The sequence below is a fragment of the Metopolophium dirhodum genome, chromosome 8 (genome assembly GCF_019925205.1).
Source record: "Metopolophium dirhodum isolate CAU chromosome 8, ASM1992520v1, whole genome shotgun sequence".
NCBI classification, from domain to species: Eukaryota; Metazoa; Arthropoda; class Insecta; order Hemiptera; family Aphididae; genus Metopolophium; species Metopolophium dirhodum.
In genome coordinates this window covers 3,107,192-3,128,246 of record NC_083567.1, presented here as the reverse complement: position 1 = coordinate 3,128,246, position 21,055 = coordinate 3,107,192, and the positions used below count along the sequence as shown (strand labels likewise).

At 29.3% G+C, this 21,055-nt stretch overlaps 1 protein-coding gene across 5 annotated transcripts in view; it reads right to left on the bottom strand.

Moving 5' to 3' along the window:
* LOC132950987 (protein furry) overlaps positions 1 to 21,055 on the bottom strand; it is a 114,899-nt gene that overhangs the window by 28,696 nt on the left and 65,148 nt on the right. For all 5 annotated transcript variants that reach the window (XM_061022631.1, XM_061022635.1, XM_061022633.1 and 2 more), the window contains 6 exons: positions 17,653 to 17,786; positions 16,601 to 16,708; positions 16,083 to 16,217; positions 14,768 to 15,132; positions 3,300 to 3,435; positions 2,941 to 3,080 (listed from right to left, as the gene is read on the bottom strand). In XM_061022631.1, coding sequence (XP_060878614.1) covers positions 2,941 to 3,080; positions 3,300 to 3,435; positions 14,768 to 15,132; positions 16,083 to 16,217; positions 16,601 to 16,708; positions 17,653 to 17,786 — 1,018 coding nt within the window. The remainder of the gene's footprint in view (positions 1 to 2,940; positions 3,081 to 3,299; positions 3,436 to 14,767; positions 15,133 to 16,082; positions 16,218 to 16,600; positions 16,709 to 17,652; positions 17,787 to 21,055) is intronic.

The window sequence follows — 21,055 nt, the reverse complement described above, 5'->3', positions numbered from 1 at the left end:
TTAATCTGTTTTTTTAAACACCTGAAACCTTGTTTAAAAATAATTTAATAACAAGACGCGATATATATATATATATTATATATATATATAAACGTAATTATTTATTTCATTGTAAATCATTTTATGTAATTCACCATTACTACTTGACGAGTATCATAAATTTCATCACTATGTACATGATATCTTTTAACTTTATTATTTTTTATTCTATGTACTTATCTAATGGAAAAATGCATTCATTAACTTAACTTATTATCTAATTTAGCAGTGATTCAAATGTCTACGTCTGTTGTTATCTAATGATTTCTTATTTTTTCAATACTTAGCTTGTATTGCTTGTAAGTCATTTGGTACGTAATTTGTTATTTTTGTCATTATCTACGGATATCGAATTTGCACTTAAATTAATATTTTTAATTTTTTGTACGAATTAACTTTAGAAATTAAAATTATTTTCAACTGCACTAATTTTTTATTGTGTATCCTACTAATAAACGTTGAAATTCTGCAGCGTAAAGTCTGTTAAAGTTATATTTCTGAACAACGCAGTAGGTGTCTACAATATTGTAAAATAGTTTAGATAATTTTTAAGTGTTACCCAAAGGCTGTTTTCGAGAAAATCGATTTTGGTTTTTGGTGCAACTCTAAAACAAATGACCGTAGGTACATGAAATTTTGACTGAATGTTTATATTTTAATTTTCTATACACCATACAATTTTGAAAATATTTTGACTCTTTTTGAGTTGTTCACAGACATAGTCAGTTTTCAATTTTTTTATTTTTTTTTTTTATAATTATCAATAAAATTTTATTTTTTGGGTAAAAAAGCGTGAAAGTTTGATGCAAGGCTCCTGATATATTGTTACAATATCAGTTGAAAAATATTAAAAATACATAGGCACAATTTTTTTAATAAGCATTTAAAGTTCGAATTTTGAAAAATTTAAATAATTATTTTGTAGTTAAAACATAAAAAATTTTATAGCTAAGGATTGAAAATTTAAAACAAGGTTCCACGTAAATAAGTAAATATATAAATTACTTTATTCACAATAATATCATCAAATATACTTAGTAATATCATAGGCTGACTGACCGTATTCGCTCAGAATCGTTTTTCTTATACAATGATATTATATCATTGAATTCAAATTTAACACCATCCATTACAGTGACCCACTTGTAACCTACTGTACAGCAGAGCGACATCCCCTTGCCCACCTTTTTATTCTTTCTTTGTTTATATAATATAATATAATATAATATTAATTCTACATTATAATGTAGAATTATGTAAAAAATCGTGTACATAGTCAAATTACATAGTCAAAATAGCACAATATATTATAGCAATAAAATTAAAATTTTTAATAATTACTAAAATATAATACTTTGCATTTGTGTTGATGTTTAATAAAAAAATCAATAAATTATTATGAGAATAACGTCATATTAGGCACCTACTACGTCTATTATTGTATGAGGTACAACAAGATTGTTTGTTCAAAAAAAAATGTTTTGTATTTGTCATAAAGTAATTACAAAATAATTCTAAAAATATTTTTTTTTTTAAATACCATTTATGTAATTACTTAAAGAAGCACAATTTAATATTTTTTAGAAACTAATCATACCGGAATTTTTTTTAAACATACAACATTTGTAAAATGATTGATTGCCTTCAGTGCGGAATCTATAATATATATTTAATGATTATCTTCATTTATAGTTAATCTAAGGCTGAAGTATACCTAATCTTATTGAATTAAAATGGTCTCGGTTTTAATGAAAAAAATTAAGTTGACAATCTCTACACAGCAGAATTTACTTAGAAATTTACCTAGGGCATACGCATACTGCATAATGATTATTCATTATAATTACTTCATAATTTAAAGCCCAAAGGATTTTTATCCCCCATTAAATAATTTAAATAATCGTTTCAACGTTAATTAAAATCTTTAATTTTAAAACGTCAATGTTAAAATGGAATTTAACCTTTTGGAGGTTTAATATTGTAATATTTTATAATTAATAATAATAATTTAATATCTGTAAAAATGATTGAAAGGGTATAAGCTGTTCACAACCTACCATTACAACACAGTTCATTAATTCAAAATGAGCAAATTCGATTTTAGTATTGAAATTGTCAATTTAAATATACGTATACGTATGGTATATTTTAAGTATTTAATGTAAACCAAATTAATGAATATCAACACACAAAAAACTGGGGAAGTCGTTCTGCTTTGATGTATGACCTGGATACCTAACCTAACCTAATTTGGTATCGAGTATACTTCAGCATGGGATAGAATATGTGTAACGCTTGATTTCAATTACAAATTATTGATTACGAAAAACGATTCTAAGCGTGGATGGTCTATATATTATTGTCTAAGGATATTTTATCCCCCCCTCCCCCCTGGAGCCCCCCTAATAATAGTATTGATGTGTGATATCAAGATATTATTTTAGTGTAACTTATAAGTTATAATATAACTATTAACACAATTGTCAATACGACATACCACATTATACATTTGAACGGTGTTGTCTGGTGATGAATACGTTGCGCTTAAAATTAGCCTAAATAGTTTAAAATATAATTTTTTATAAAAATAATAGGTACAAAATCAATTTCTCCAAAAATTGGTGTTATGTCTGTTTTTAGTTTTCTCCAATTATTATGAAAACAAACATTTTTTTATTTTCGATCCTATCCCCACCCAAATACTAACTAGATCCAATATGATATACCAGAAGCCACCTCAAAGTTTAATTTTCCAAGCGCATTTATCAGTGCATGTATACTTTGACGTATACTCTGACGCACACAAAAACTCATCAATATGTTAATCCAATATATTCATCGCAAACTAAGATGTGTGTGTTTTTTTAAATTTTAAGGATACAATTAATTTATATGCCTTACCTGTGAAAACCGCTGCTCGACGGAATATTGGTCGGGAGGTATTCTTTTAAAGGGGCAAAATATCCTCCATACTCAGGCATAGGTAGCGGATGAGGCTGAGGAAAGTCACCGTAATTTGGCGATAATCTGTCATAACTCATCTAAAAAATATAAATGTATTAACCTGCCGTAATTCAATATATTTATTATATATTTAGATTTTGGATGATTGTAAGAGTTATTATTATAAAACCAACTGTTGTTTATTACATACGTAAATATACGTGTGAATTTACATTGATGATTTTTAAGATAGCGTTTAAATAAACTCAAACTTATGTAATATAATTTCAATTCAATACGAAAAATTTTAATAATACCTCAGAATCTTCGACAGGACTTTGCATTTCATCTTGTAATATTGAGTGAGGCCCAAGTGTTCGTTGCCATTTAGAACTCAGGCGGTTTGAAGGGAATCTCGAAATGGATTTAACTGTAGAATCCGATTTACAAGATCTGGAAAAAAATTTTAATTATTATTTAACAAATGTTTACAATTAACTCATATACAGATATTTTTTAATGATGACCAATATAAAAATAATTCCAATATACCATTCATATTGTATTTGGTTAACCATGAATAAATAAATAGAGAACATTCAAATAAAGAAATATAAAAATAAATTTAGGTAGTATATACATCAGCCTGTATATAATTTATATAAACTTATAAAATAAATCAATATTAAACATTTTTTGAAAAATGATTTGTGAATAATGGTTAGTATTTTATACTATCACATAAGCTTATAGGTAAAAAGAATGCCTCTCAAGTCTCAATTAATGACTTCAATAAAGTATATTTGCATTAAGTTTATTATGTGAACGTGTCGTATTAAAATGATTTAATTAGTGTATAAGCTCACCGGTTTTATCGGCATTATTTCCAACATTATATTTTACATCTAACATTACATTAATTAATTACTCTTATTTAAGTGTGTCTTTCATTTAATGCTGAAAACGTGCATCATATTTTGTATAGTTATAGGTGAGTCGTATCTGTATAAATCCAAATATTATGAATATCATGATATTTATAAATACAATTTATAATTTACATTGTTCATAATAAGTTCTAATAAAATTATAATAATTGCAAAGATTAAATTTAATGTTGAATTCATTTACTAATTTTATAGAACTTAGTAAAATTTAAGTTTTCAAATTCACATTACCATTCAACGTTTTATGAATAATATAAATATTAAGGTAAAAGTTATTTTAGCAGAACTTGCAGAGCCTGCTATTAAAAATATTGGAATATATTTTAACTTTAGATATTATAATATATTATTATTATTCACTTTGAACAAAGTCTAATATTAATTAAAATTGTTAGCAATTATTTTCGAGGAAACAATAATTTTGTTAAAAAAAAAACAATTGAATGGAAATCTGTCTTAACTCCTCATAAGGTTAAAGACACGTATCGTATAAGCATGTACATTTAAGTACATTTAGTAAGTACCACACTAGTTAACCGACTTTATATAGATAAACACATTACGATTTTGAATACTTCGAAATAAGCAATCAAGCATATCGACCCCTTAGGCTAGGTAGTTAACAGTCAATAATTCTAATAATAATCATAAATGAAGATATTGCAGATAAAATCGTTTTTATGTTTTGATATAAAAATAAATAAGATTCACATTGGTTTAGAACGTTTAGCTAAATATTCTAATACATTTGATTATAATATTATGTACAAGCATTGTGTTGGCTTAGAATGCATGATTTTGTATATTAACAGCAGATTATCATCAACATAATGGTTACTATTTTTAGTTATTTTATATTCTGATCGGAGAGGGAAAGGTATCGATTTTATAATCAAGTTTTTTTTTTCACGTGGTTGTTTTCGGTTAACACTTTTTTGAACATTTAAAATGCTCTAAACGATTCATGCAACTTTTTTTATACATGTATATTTGACGAAACGTTGACATTTTTTGCGTAACACGCAATCTCGGCTCAGTATCATTTTATGGATGCAATGATTTATTGCTCGATATTTATACATAATGATAATAAATATGAGTAGATTAAACTAGTATACCAATGTACAATATCCTATACTGAATTCCTATAAATCTCACGTCTTAAGATTATCTCTTGTTTACATATTATGTTATAGTCGTTTGATTGCACGATTATTAGGGCACCTAATCATATGTATAAACGAAGTACAATAATCCAGCTTAAATATACTATAGTAAACAGAAACCCGACGTTGAGATGTTGAGGTTAAAATGTTTTTAAGGGCGGTTATTAGGCTACGCTTTTTTTAAGCGTAACATGAAAAAGTCTAAAACACAATCCTACATTGTACATATACCTAATATGGGTGTCAAAAACTGATCTCATGTAGAATACATTTTATGTCACTAATAAATAAAATCATTTAACGGAAAACTTATATTTGTTACTTCTACACTTCCATGACTTGTGATAAGATTATTCTTGATATTTATTAGAACAACTTTTTCTTTATCGTACGTATGTTCCCCGACTCCCCGTAACCCGTCGGTGAATTATCGTAGATTTCATTTCCATATTGTACCTTTGTGTACACTGCGTTTTATCTGATTTTCTTTTGTAATAAAGTTCACCGGTGTAGCCGGAACTAGTTCTGTATAGATATAGCACGGTGGAGTAGTTCATTATCTTGAAATGTAATATTGTAATGCGTACCTATTATTCACATTGTATAACCTGTTCTTTAACTGAAGATCATAGAGATCACGAGTTCGCCTGATCACCAATCAACATCAAAAGTAAAAACTCATTACTAAAACATTGCAACTATGTATATATTATCCTTCTCGGTATACTTAAAAGATTAAAGAAGACATATTTTACGAAGCACAACATCATAAAATATAGACCCGTTTAAATCGAGGAGCTTAGCCGGTTGAATTACCTCAGCCGTTGGCAGGTATAAAAAATAAAAATTATCATCAGACGAAACGACGAAAACGCGTGCGGATGGACGCAAAACAATTTGGATCATACGCCGGCGAAACATGAATAATAATATGGTTACGAATTTTTTGATGTGAGTTGCTGCTGATCGACCGCGGTAGCTGTAATAGGTAGGTATATATGCGTTTTATAATAATTCCACAACGAAGAACGCCTACAACGGAGTTTTACCAATAGTCACTAATATTGGTATTCGTGATAAATATTTATTTTTCATTACATTACACCGTTGTAATACAAATATTAATGTTTTACCGCGATACACACACACATAATGTTATTCTAAACAAATAATGTGCATGGAGGTATAATAAAATAATTCTGGTATGTTGTATGTAAATACTTTACTAGGTATTTATATACCGCGGTGAATACATATATTACAGTATACTTTATTCAGTGTAAACTAAACTACACCCAACGGTGGCATAGTTGGAGAATCAGGTACGTTATGCAAATGGCGGTCCTTTGAAGATTGAACTTTTTTATATTATGGACACCGTTGCCGGTCTCGCATTTTCAAGTTTCAGTAAAAATGTGTTTAATCCGCAAAGATAAGAGAACCTATATTTTCTAATAATAATTTAATCTCTTTTCTAATTATAAACATTTTACTACGCAGGAAATGTATTTTGTGTTTATTTGAGTCTCGCAAATGATCGGTATAATATTGTATTTTTAATCATATTCAGGTTATACGCTTGCGCCTTGCTTAAATCACTCCAATACTGGGTTCACAATATTTGTTCAAATTCTTAAAATATGACTGGCCAAAAAATCAACATTGACTTTAAGAACATTATAATAAATACCTACTACATATAGTACCTATCAATGAATGCGATTCTGGCTTTAAATATTATGAATAAAAATCCAAATTTTGGTTACAATACATGATAATATTATGGAATACACTAATACAGTAATATATTAATGAACATTTTTATTATAAAATTATCGCCATCTTATTGCCATACTTCATTAAATAAAATTAAATGATATAATAAACGTAAAATCAAATAAATTACTTTTTTATAAGAACTATTTTAAAGTTATGAATTTAATTAAAGTATACGTATTGTTTTCTACGAAAATATATAAAGCTGCCCTTGTCTTATAAGCTTTTGACAATACCGACTTAGTTTAGTATTATAACCTTACCAGAGAAAAAAAACGACTGTTGAAAATATTTATGCGTTGAACTTAGTTCAAACAACAATTTTACAGTGAATAAAATAATAAGTGTTGTGAAACAGTGAAACTAATCGACAAAATACAAAACTAATATAATGAAGTATATAAATTAAATCATTGTAATATAGGTTTTTTTTTTCCGTTTTGAACCGATAGCAGAGGAGGGTCTGTTTGCACAATACTACTCCTCTGCTGCCATCGTTTATTGATGAATAACATTTATCACACACAATAAATCACATACAGATATACATATCACGAATAATTAACCAGGAAATTGTCGACTGAGCTTTGTCACCTAGTAATGCCTAGTCTCGTTTTCGCTTCTACTCTCGGCCCGGTGTCGCACGCACCCACCGGCCTGGTATCTCGTTCTGCTTATTTGGAACGGCTCAATTAAATTTTTTTAATATTAGTTTGAAGTTAAATCGTATCCAACATCTTTTTTTTGAAAATTATTTATACAACACTGAATTTTATCGGACATTTGTTTTAAACGAAAAAAATAGGTTAGGTAATTTAAAACTAAGACTTGCGCAATAATAAATCACTTATATATATAAACTAGCTGATCCCAAGCACTTCGATGCCCACAAAAATTGACAACTCTTAAAAAAGATTGTACTAGTTCAACTCGCTGCAGTTAGTCCAACTCATTCACCCTGGTAGACAATCCGACTACGTCGTTTCACGGACAATGCGCGACAGCATATCAAGTAGGCAATCCATCTACTATAAGTGCAACTCAGCTACCTTAGTAGTTAATGTGCGAAAATTCGATTTGATGCATGCTTGTACTTGATTTGCTCGAATAACCAACGACAACCAATAATAAATAAATACTAATTTGTTCTAATTATTTGTCCAATTACCAATAGCTACCATTTATAAACAAAAATCCATCGGAAGTTTCAAAATCCCTGTTTGAGCACCTTCCCAGGTTGATAGATTGTGAATCCAAATCATCAAAGAACCCACTCAAGCACACACAATAAATGTCATCAAAATCGGTGCAGCCGTTTAGGAGGAGTTTGAATACTCACACACGGACTGAAGAAATATATCATATACTATATAATTAAGATGTATATAATATATATAGACATATGTCACTTAGGCATATTATAATATAGGTTTACCGAAAATTGATTTTGAACTTTTTATTCCAACTTAAATCGCCTTTTTCTCAGAAAGCTAGAACTTAGTAATAAAATTAAATGGGCATATTATAAATGACATTTTATAAAACGCATATTATATTATAATTTGGAAAGGCAATCGGCTATTCACTATTTTAAGGTTGTGGAAGACGGCAATCATATTGCAAACATGTTCAAATGATACACATTTTAACATGCGAAATACTCGTGAAATGTTCGCAGTATAATTCACTCTTATCGTATATTTTATCATAATATAGTATGTATAGATTAAATCAATACCCTTAAAAACAACCTCTGTTTTGAGAAAAATATATCTGTGTATATCTGAATAAATTCATGAGGCTTTAAATTTCCGATATAAATCTAAACTCAATTTCCTCGATTAAATATTTGCTAAAAATTAAATGTTTTTGAAAGAAGTTGTTTTGAAAGTGCTTTTGGTTCCGACTAATTGCTGTGGTAAAGTCGATTTATTAATAACTGTCGCAGCCGGGAAATTGTCCCAGTTGGTTTTTGTCAGTTTTCCACATATAGCTATACTTGAACCATACTCTAAACCACACACGTCATGCATTTTTAACTAAAAACAATGTCACATGCTAATCTTTGTATATGACATATTAAAATTAAAGCCCGTAATTTGATTTACTGTTTTAAAAATAGCAATAATATTTGTAAAACTAAACTTTCAAAAATCAAATGTTAATTCACACAAAATGTATAATAATGTGTATTTAAAAAATAATATTTTTATCAAAATACAAAAATTAACTGGGGTGATGAATGCATATCAAAAGATTGCTTGAACTTCAAGAAAGCACATGCAACAACGCATCATATTATATCCAACGTTCAACCGAAATTGATAAGAATTATGTAAGATGTAGCACATAATAATATATATATATTATGAAGGTGGCAGCATTTATTTTTAATTTATACGATATCGGATATATTATACAATATGGCTAGTGTAAAATAATACCATATATTATCTCGTAAGCGTCCATCTAAAAAGAATTATTATTTAGGCGCTTTCCCCAGAGACGTTTAAAACGCTCCTGGCCTACAGGCCTTCTAATTTAATCTGTCGGGTGGCACTACTGAGTGCCCTCCCCCATCTGTTATTCTCGATATGTAAATACTATATCTAAATTACTTATTGTACTAAATTGTTGTATAGATTGTAATTATATTTTAAATAAAAAAAAAAAAAAAAGGCACTTTACGACTTTTATAAAAATAATTACCTAATAGGTACCTATAGTTTATTATTAGTTAAAATATCATTCGTTGCCAATCGATTATTTGAGATGTTCTATACGTATAAAATTAAAACAAAGCATCGTTTTATATTTAAAAGTTATATTATGCTTCATTTGTTTTAATTAATTATACTAAAAATAAACTAACGAAATAATAACGGTTAAATAAAATTACAAAAAGGCTGCATATAACAATTCATTTGGAAATTTAATTGAACACTAGTTTTAAGAATTACATGTTAAGTACCAATAATACCATCGAATATAAAAATATATACCTATATGTTATATTATATAAATATTATATAACCAACGCCAATACTTTAATATGGTAATTATATAAATTTGCCAAAAGAACATTTTCCTGTGGTTTTTCATTCCAACCCCTAAAATAATAGTATTTTTTATTTTTATTAACCAAGCTCTGCCTTTGTGCTTCGTCACTTAATAGCGATTATTGTTTTAGCTTTAACTTGTAGTAATTATTTATTGTTTTAAGTTTTAATACAATAGAAATGTGAAGGCGTAAAGCATTTATATCAGCTCGACGGTGCTACGAGTTGGGTTCAAACCCCTTACGTTTAGTTTGCCCTTTTATGTTCATTATAATATTTACTTTACTTTATATTTTTAAATAAAACATTTTTCTTGTAAACTTCTCATACAAATCAATATTTAGCAAAATATTTAGCAATGGTCATTACTCATTATCCAATTTCTCAAAAAAATATAGATAGGTACATCTTTACTTAAGTTTCTTTTAACATAACTTAGTTACTTAATAAAGTTGAATTTAAAGTTGTAACCGAGGTTATAAATTTCCAAAGTATATTGTAACTAAATACACAATTGGGGTGTTGCTTGTAATCAGTTACAACTAACCGAATCCCTGAGTAAAATTCATGGCGTACTAAGGCATTTTCAATGGGGGGGGGATTGTGGATAATATAATAAGAATATAATATGTTAGGGGGTGGGGGTATCGGAGCACAAAAAAACGGGCACGTAAAAATACAGCCAATGCGGGGGGTTAAGCCCCATGAACCCACCACTATCCGTAAATACGTCAATGAGTATTATACGCATTACATGGTCATTTGGACAGGGTCGGTTCGATGATGTATCGGACGTTTACAATATTTCGATGGCTAGTAAATTTGATGAATTTTTTTTTTGTTGATTCATATTATTATTAAGTATTGACAATATAAAAGTATAAAACTGGGGAATTCCGATATTATGAGACGTGTTTATCATTGTCGTCTAATGCCTATGTAATGTACCACATATGCGACTAAGCGAGGTTCGACGGGCAAAGTTTTTGTGCTCGCGCTATACATACCAAAAGATGGGTAGGCACTCCTAAATCCAAAAACACTGGCTGGACAGAGTATAAGCATCAACAATCCGGGACACATCTAGTATATTTAACTATATTATCAAAACAAATCCCAGAAACGACTAGCGTACTAGTAAGTAGAAGGTTTACCTAAAAATAATTCGTAAGCCCAACAAGTAGTGTCGTAGCCAGGGGGAGTTTTGGGTGTTTACCCCCCCCCCTCTCCAGTTCATAATCATGTGTACGCCACTGCCAACAAGTATGATACAAATTTAATTTTGGAACCCAACTCGTATGCAGATGTTTAATAGTTGCCAAATCAATGAAATATGTACGTATACAATTAATATGGTGGATGAAAATTTTTAAATAGTATAATATACAATATACCTATAATACCTACATATATTTTATAAGTTAAATATGGGATAAACCTTTTTGAACATATATGTATATATATTATACATAAGTACAAATATATGACTCAAACGTATTAATACCTAAACAGTATTACACGAAAAGATTAAAAAGGAAAGCGGGGTACAAGTCATTGGCATTGGTCGCATCATACGTCTCATAGGTTTCTTTATAAGGTATAGTTGGTGGTGGCATGGGGAACGTAAAAAGGAGCGGCCGAGCTGGAATAACGTCAAAGTACTTAAGCTCGCACACCTTAAGAATTTTCGTTGTATAGTGTTCGAAGTCCAAATAACGGGGCCATATCATACTCTAAACTCGTTCAACGAGCACAATATAATACCTTAAATGTAAACCTATATAGCTTAAAATCTCTATATAATCTTAAAACAAAACTAAAGGTTTTGAAACAATTGCAACGATATATTTATAAGTCCTTATATTTATTTGCCCTTTTATTTTACACGACAACCTTTCTACAAGTAACGTAGTGTTAAGTACAACATATTTTCGTCATAAAAATAACTTATTATGATTCTACAGATGTTTAAGCGTACACATGCCTCCTTATTATGTCTTGGGCCATATTTAAGATGTAGTTTATGTTTTTTAAAACTTTTAGAACAGTCGTGAACAAGAAACAATATAATAGGTACAGTTATTATAATATGAAATAAAAGTTAAATATAATTAAAAAAAAAAAAAAAATGAACTACTTAAACTCATTTTCGTTTAATCATTTGCTATTTAAAATTAAATAATGTATAAATGAATAGAATAAAACATGTTTTCCTTTTTTATACGTTAAGTATAAGTTATGGTTTTAGACCATTGGGTAATTCTTTCAGTCAAGCGTAAAAGTCAGATAATTAATAAATACCTACATTTTTTTCATAGTAAATGTGTGAAAACAGATTATAAAAATTACAAATAAAGAAAATAATAAAAAGTTTATCTAAAAGTTGATTCTTCCTTTTTTTTTTGTTAACGTCACCCTATTAGATTTAATTACAGATTTATTATACTGCAAAAATTCCATTAAAATGTTTCATCGTGTTGATTTGATTTCGTGTATCGTTTTAGTCTTCTGTATACGTTATTAAAGTTATCTTGAGATTAAGTCAAAGTTTTACAATTTACGTTGTATTTATTTTTTTTTTAAGTTATAAATTACTAAATATGTCAAAAAAAAGTGTATCTAACATTTTTGGACTAAGAATATATGTTCATTATAAAACAGAATAGTAATATAGTGAGTTTGGTTCCACTATATGTGGTGGGTTTCTTTAAATTTAGAGTGATTAAACAGGCGGAAATATCGATTAGGCTCAGCCTTTTTATATAATAAAATCTTCCTTAACAGTTTATACGGATTTTCGTCCATGATAAAAAAAACAAAAATAAATTATTACACTCGTCGGATGATTTCGTCACATTTTTTTTTTCACTAAAGATTGTAATATTTTTAAAACCAATATTCTCCTAAAAAAAAAAACTAAAAATTACCACCAACATACAATACTATGTAAGTATTCAATTCATACCTACAAAGAGGGACTAAAAATGAGTGAGAACTCATTTTATATCGATCGAGTAGACCTCGTCGTATGAGATACCTATATCATGTGACTATATGTAAATATTGTAAATACAATGACCAGAGTAATTTTGCTATTAAAATGTTGAAGTGAAATATTTATGTACAGAATGATTTACAAAGAATGATACTCATTCAAATTCCAAATTTTCCTTTGATTCAACCAAATTCTGATTTTTAGAACTTTAAAACATTATTCTTAACAGCCATATTATAAAATGCATGGATTTTTTATAAGGAGTTTTCTGTGATTTAATTAACTTCTTATTTTCAAATGGTAATCACCCTTTTTCTTAAAACCGTTAGTTAGATGACTTTTTTGATAATTTTGATGTATCTTAATCGAAATTCGAACGAGTAATATTTGAGTTAATTAACTTTGTGCACCAAGGCTAATAATATATCTACGATAATGATTTTCACTTTGGAAGATATGGTTGCAAAATGATTTAAACATTTTAATCCATCAACATTTTATAATTTGTAAAATATATTACATAATATTATATTTTATGTTTTTGTAAATCCATTCTAAAGACTATTCTATCTTAGTATATATACATTTTAATAACTCAGAAACAAATCAGTCAAATTTTGATTTAGATACATCAATATTTTCAAACAAAGATCATCTGCTTCATACTTATACGTAGGTATAGCAAAAAAAGGTTGGCTCTCATAATAAAAAAGAAGTCTGTTTCGCTACATTCCTTAATAATGGTATAAAAATATAAATGATTGAAAAATATAAAAATATAAATTTGGCCCTCAAGTATAATTTAAATTCAAAAATATTTGAATTTAAATAAATTCATTATTAAAAAAAAAAAAATGAGGGTGCTTGATAAATAGCCTGTATGCACAAAAAAAATCATTCACCAGAGCAAAAATCTACTTTCAAGTGGATCGTTTTAACTTTCAATATCAATTTGGACACGATATTGGTGCTGGTGCAGCGTTTGATTTTACACACAACAAACACACACACATATATATATATATTATACCTCAACGCTAATATACGTGAAACATAACGGTGCGCACTATAATATATACAGTGTAAATAAAAATGGTATACCTTATAGCTACACATAATATGAGGCACGAGGCGTCAGAACCGAATCCAATACACAAAATTACGCTGTTTTAGAGAACTTTTTTTTTGCCTAATCTCATTAGCTATACGAAAACCTATACGAAAATTGATTATTAAATTTTTTATGGGTCATATATTATATACAAGTCGCAGTTGTGGCCATACTATAAGGCATTTGTAATATATATATATATATAATGTATTTTTTTAAAATTATTTTTTGAAGCATTGGCAACCATGGCCATTAGCATTAATTTGTGGGGTGCTACGGTTGGTTTTGAGCAACACGCGAGTACGTGGGGCGAGGACTCATCGCTAAAAAATGCCTAAAAACCCGAGTGGTCACCCATCCGCGGGAGCTAACGACGCCGGACGACGACCAGCACACATTGGCGACTGCGGCCAACCGCCGCGCCACTCCTGCAGGCCACCGGCGATGTATCATTGGCCTTGGTCTGCATTACGATGGTAACACAATAATAATATAATAGGGGGACGTCTAACGCGACGGATTCGGCACAGCCGGTCCGAGTTCGATCCTCGACCACCGGGCATGGCAGATACCTACGGGTGCCCAATTAAAAATTCTGCCAAACCCAACACACACGTGTTCCTTCCCCTACCGACACTAACAAACCACTACAGCTAATGGTCATAGTTGCCGAAGCTTGAGATCAATAAAAAAAAAAAAAAATATAATAACATAACATAATAATATCGTACCCGATTTTCGACGGGTCGTCGCCGCTGTGTCTCTTCGTGTGTATCATGCCGGCGGAAGCGTGCGACGTTGTGTGCTCCGTCTCGTTCTCGTTGACGTTGGTCGACGACATGTCTACGACGCCGCTGCCGACGCCGCCGCTGCCGCCCGATCCGGTGCCCGCGCCGCCGTTAGCCGCAGCCGTCGCGCTGTTCGAGTACGTTCCCATGCCGGACGTCTTCCTCATGCTGGTCAACCGGTAGAAAGGCGGCGTCTCCATCCGCTCGATCAGACAGTTGAGCGTCTCCACGGTCTGCAGTTCGGTCATCATTTCGTCTAGCAGCCTGTCCGGCCTGGACCGGGCTAGGTACAGCGTGACGCGTTTCGCCTGCGCACCCCGATGGCGTGTGCATGACGCAAACCAGATCGCGTTCGCAAATAAAATAAATTCATTCGTTAAACTAATGTAAAATTAAGACGTTCGTGTGGGGCGTCTCATTAGGAGAAAAATATTGTGACAAAACATACGTATTATAAGCACATAACATTTATAAATTGTCCAAACATAAATTTCGGGGCGGATTCAAACCCTCATAAATCGCGAGAACACGCACAGGTCAAACGGGAAGATTTCTACCGCCTGTTCGCCATACAAAATATTACTATGGGCAGACGGTATAATAATTATTACGAAGAACATAATAAATTAATAACAAACAATACCCACACTTCGTTTAAGTTAAAGGAAAAATCACAAATTAACTACCCGCAATCGAGGATTGGCAACTCGATAAAATAGTTAATATTATATTATATATTATTATCATAATTTTTTTTTTTTATTTAATTCAAATATGTCGTATGAGATTTTTATCCATTGACGTTATACAGCCTCGGATTTATATCCACACATAAAAATATGTAGTAATTTTCTGTTTTTTTTTTTAGATGAACCCTCATTTTCAAACTGCTCGTGTGAATTCCGAATATGGAAGTCGCCTATAAAAAGAAATTGTACGAAATACCAAATTTCACATTATAGTTAATAGGCACTTCCCCTCGCCAGTTTTTACTTCTTTTTTTATTCAAGTTTTCCTTCCTCCCATACATGTGCTAATAGCTAAACGTTCATTAAACTTCCCCCTTTTGATACACCTATATTATGTCAGTGTTTAATGTGCTCGCATATTATATAGAATTATATATTTCTTCTTATAGTATAGTTTCATTATTCATTAAAATAGCGTAAACATATAAAACACTTAAAATACATATTCCTGTGTTCTAATTAAAAATATGACCTATATTATATTATACAATTTATATTGATATACTCACGAATGGTAAGAGTTCGTGGGGAGCCATACCACTAATAATGACCAAATACCGAATTATAACTTTTAGATTGTTCGGCCAACATATGCACAGCGTTGACCACACGTCCTCGATGTCTTTAGGGTGCTCGTCAGCGAACTAAAAATCATAAACCATACAATGTTCAAACGCTATTGAAATCAAATTAATTTAATAAATAGACCCATTGTAAATTGAATATTTAAATTAAATTTGAGACACTAAAACGCAAAAAAGTCATCATAAAGATGTAACGAAATTACTGTTATAGCAATCAAATTTAATTTACCTTCTGTGCCATTTTTCTAATCAACAACTAATAAACTAATATCTCCATCCCTCGTATAAATCTATTAGTAATATTGGTCGTCCTACTTATACATGATACATGTATTTAAACTTATAGTCAGTTTGTCGTTTAATGTTATAAATTACACACCAAACATAATAAATCATTTTGTAACAAAATCATATACATAGTTTAAGGACAGCTAAACAATTACCTTGGCTGTGATGTAGAACAAATTATTTAAAACCATTTCGGTAGCTTCTACAGATCCCCAGCCTTCCCGGCGACAAGAATTTTCTTGACCTTCTTCTGCAGGATAGTACTAAAAACGTAAAAGCAAAAATAAAAAAAACGTAATATTATACTAAAATCATATTGAAGTTAACGGTGGAATCAAGTGAATACGGTAGGAAATAAATATGATATAATATATTGAATATATTATTTATTTTAATTAATTTTGATGTTGTGTAATAAACTATACAAGGAATACACAAATGTCTCCCAAATTTCAGTGTTACAGAAACCAATTAAAAAAATAATTTGCAAGCATTAAAACCAAGAAAAAGAAAGTATTAAGAATAATGTATGAAGTAAGTATATATAGAAGAATGTATTTCAAATCTTTAAATGTATTATAACGACAGATCTTTATAATACAACAGAATACACGATTCAGTTATATTTTCAAAACATCTTAAAAATCAGTAGTAATAATATAAAATTAATTTTTGAAAATTAAAGTGTACATATTAGTTGATTATATTACTTATTGACAAAATAAATAACTTGAGTTATAATTTCTGTCAACTATAGGTGAAATGTAACAAATATATTATATACCATGTATACCTTGTCATATTTATTTGTTATTTAATATTATGAAAACAAATTATATTAAATTTGATAATAAATGATAATCGAGAATAATTATACTTGAGTTTTTTTTCAATATATTAATTTTAAAATTAAATCGAATGTTAGTAACAAATGAACTCTTCATTTTTGATAACAAGCCAATTTGTTCTAATTCAATAACAAAAAAACATATAATATTAACATATTATATAAATAGTCATTATGCAGGATAATATGAATTTGACGTGGCACATGCGTCTATATTTATGATAGACAAAGGTAATAAACTATACACAGTTGTATCTATTTAAGGGTAAAATCAATAGTCGTTTAACCATTAGAGATACTTTCGATAAAGGGTTGAATAATAATATTATTATACTGCTGTATACTACAGTGGGCAAGTACCTGAAAATACGATAACGGATTTGGAGGAGGCACGTTTGGATCCACTAATTCCATATTGTGTAACCAAGGAACTAAATAATGCAAAAGCAACTGTCGAACTTCCGGTCTTGCTGTTTGGAATCTACATGTTATTTCTGTAAAACAAAAATGTTAATGGCATAATAAATTATTATAACATTACCATAATATAATATCATAATATATACATTATACATAGTATATAAAACAGTCCGAAATACATTTTAGACTCTGATATAATTTTACAATGTTGTGTTAAAACGTTTTACCCGGCATCAGTCATCACGTTTTGTAATAAAAAAATAATGATTTCATCTTCAACTTTGGACATGCCTATAGTTATCAAGAAATTTGGGAAAAACTAACAAAAACAACGAGAAACGGGAATGTTTACGCAACATCAATTTTTGACAAAATCAATTATTTTTTTTTCTGAGTCAAAAACTTTGAAAATGTAATGCAAGGTCCCTTATAAGTTTTTTTTATATATTTTTAAAAATAGCAATATACACTGCAGGTACACACAATTATTTTTTATAAGCGTCATGAACTTCATCAACATCAAATTTTAATGGCTTGAACATACATATAATAAGTATAATAAAGCTCTTCATAAATTTTTCTTACAGCAATACAAAAAAAATTTTAAATATATAATATGCCCTCTAGGCTAAGCCTTAGACTAAAATAAATAATGTTTAGGTATGATTAATAATTATTTTAATACTTTTTTAAGTATAACTATCATTGTATCATATTATTGTGTTTACTAAATTCAATAAATTGAAAAAATTGCAACCATAAATTATTTTTATACGCACTTAAATTTTAAAAACATTGTAGAAAACCAAGCATATTCACTCAGAATTATTTTTAAGTGCGATGATTTATCGTTGCTTTCAAATTTATAATAATATACGCTATAAATATTGGCTCCTCCACGATGTACCCATCACATGTTCGGTCTCTGTACAGTGTCCATATTACAGTCAACTACTTCGCCCTTTTCCATCATAAGCCACATTTCATGTTATTACTTATTCGATATAGATTCCTGCCGACCGACAATATTTGTCCAATGTACGATATTTTGCACTACACGAAGTTTTATATATTTCTGAATAAAATTGTCATTTTTTTTTTTTTTTGAATTATTGTTGAGTCCAAAATTATTATTCTGACAGTTATATTTGTAAGGTAATTTTCTTATAAATTGGATTGCTTATGAACATTCAAACACAACTGCTCGTGGTACACTTAGCAAATAATATTTTGAATATCAAAAGTGTAAGTTTATAGACCCTATCAAAGAGTAAAAGTTATGCACTGAATACAGAGCAGGATATGTCTGATCTCTTTGATACTGAATTATTTGGAAATATTATCACCAACAATCAGGATTATGAAACAAATAAAATAACTTCGACATTAAAAATTCTTAAAAGAATAATAGTTATTAAAATGTTATTAAAAATATGAAAGATAGAAAAATTGTTTTTAAATATGTATGCATGCAGACATTGAAATAGAAACGTAAAAATGTATTAAGTGCACAAATTATAATAGTTATCTACGCTCTATTAAAATAGATAAATCATACTTGCGTTTGTTGAAAAAGCGGTGATTAATATACAATAAGAGTAAATTGACTTATGCTATGGAATTTTAAATTACCATATATATATAAACTATTATGATTTATGGCGCATAGGTCATGCCAAATGTCAACATATTAGTCAGGACTATCGGCTAGAGTATTACGACTTATAACGACTTTTCCAGCAAAAACAAAAAAATGAATGTTATAAAAAAGCACACATCAGAAATCAATAACATCTATGGACTCTCCTTCATCACAATTACGAAGACAAACGTCCATATTATTTTTATTTTTCGGTGAACTCTGAGACTAATAGCAATATAAGACAAACATTTTAAATATTTCTACTACGCTCCACACTGTAAACAAAGTAATTGGGAAACCGCACGAAATCGATTGTGTCAAAACTGTCAAACCGTCAATCTTTAAGGCACATATATTATCTGATATCGCTCTCATCGTGTTAAATTTGGTGAAAATTACACGTTTGGGGATTAAAAGCCACATGCACATAGTCCTGCAAAACTAGCACTGTACTAATGATCACACGCCTGTTTAAGATAAAGACACATCATCATGTGTTATACAAACGTCGAACAACACAGGTACCTGTAGCAAACTCTAGTTCGGCAAGACCAATTGTGTGTCGTTGGATTTCATGGGTATAAGAATAAAGTCACCTGTACGCATTATCAAGCTTTAAGTCGATAACATGATTTGTGTTAGAACGTTGGTTTATATATGCTATATTTTAATTTTCAACCAAGTTATGAGTACTTTCTTAACCGTAATATCTTACGTATCCACTAATCATAATATACTCGCTTAAAAATTAAAAACTACAACGTGCAGACGGATATTGTTCTAACCTTTCAGTTTGATACTAAGTCAATATTCACAGTAGGTAATATCGAAACTGACAGCACGAAATTGGTTCTGTTGATGCAGATTTCCATTTTCATGTATTGTATGCAATATGTACTACATTTTATGAGGCCTCATCAAAGTATAGTTTTCAAATGCCGCATAAATGATTATTATTTTCAAATAATAATCGGTTTGATAGGTGTAAGAAGTAAAAATACACTTTAACACAGTCGGGCGTCGGGCCATGTATATCTATAGGTATGATATTTCAGTAGATTAAATCATAATAATTTGAAAAAAAAATACAATATTATGGTATATTTAAAATCTAACCGATGGCCGAATACGGGAGAGGAGATGAAACTTCACATTATCTACCTAGTGCCTATATACAGTGGGCTTAAATAAATTCAAACGTTTTGTTACGGAAAAATGTTAATATTAATAATTATTTGTTATACTATTTATATAATGATATTACATGAAATTATCTATGATTATTTTTAAAGAATCTGTAAGCATACTTATACCTCCTTATATAAAATTAAATTTTTGTATTATATTATTTATTATCATATGACCACACTTGAATATAACATTATCTGATCGAGTAAAATATGAGTTTTATAAATTACTATTTATATTCATATACGAGTAGCAGCTATAATGTATGGTATACCTACTTACGACCCACCTATATTTTTATGATTCAATGATAATAAAAAAAAGTGTATATATATATTTACTAGAAATAATAGTCTTTTATATTTTTATTTGTGAATATTTGCAAAAATAATTAAATCGAGTGTACATTTATCGGGAAATGAAAGAGTAATAAAGGTAATGGTTTATAAATTGCACAATCGATTTTAAAATGATTGAATAGCGCAAAAAAAAAAAACGATGTTCAAGTCTACC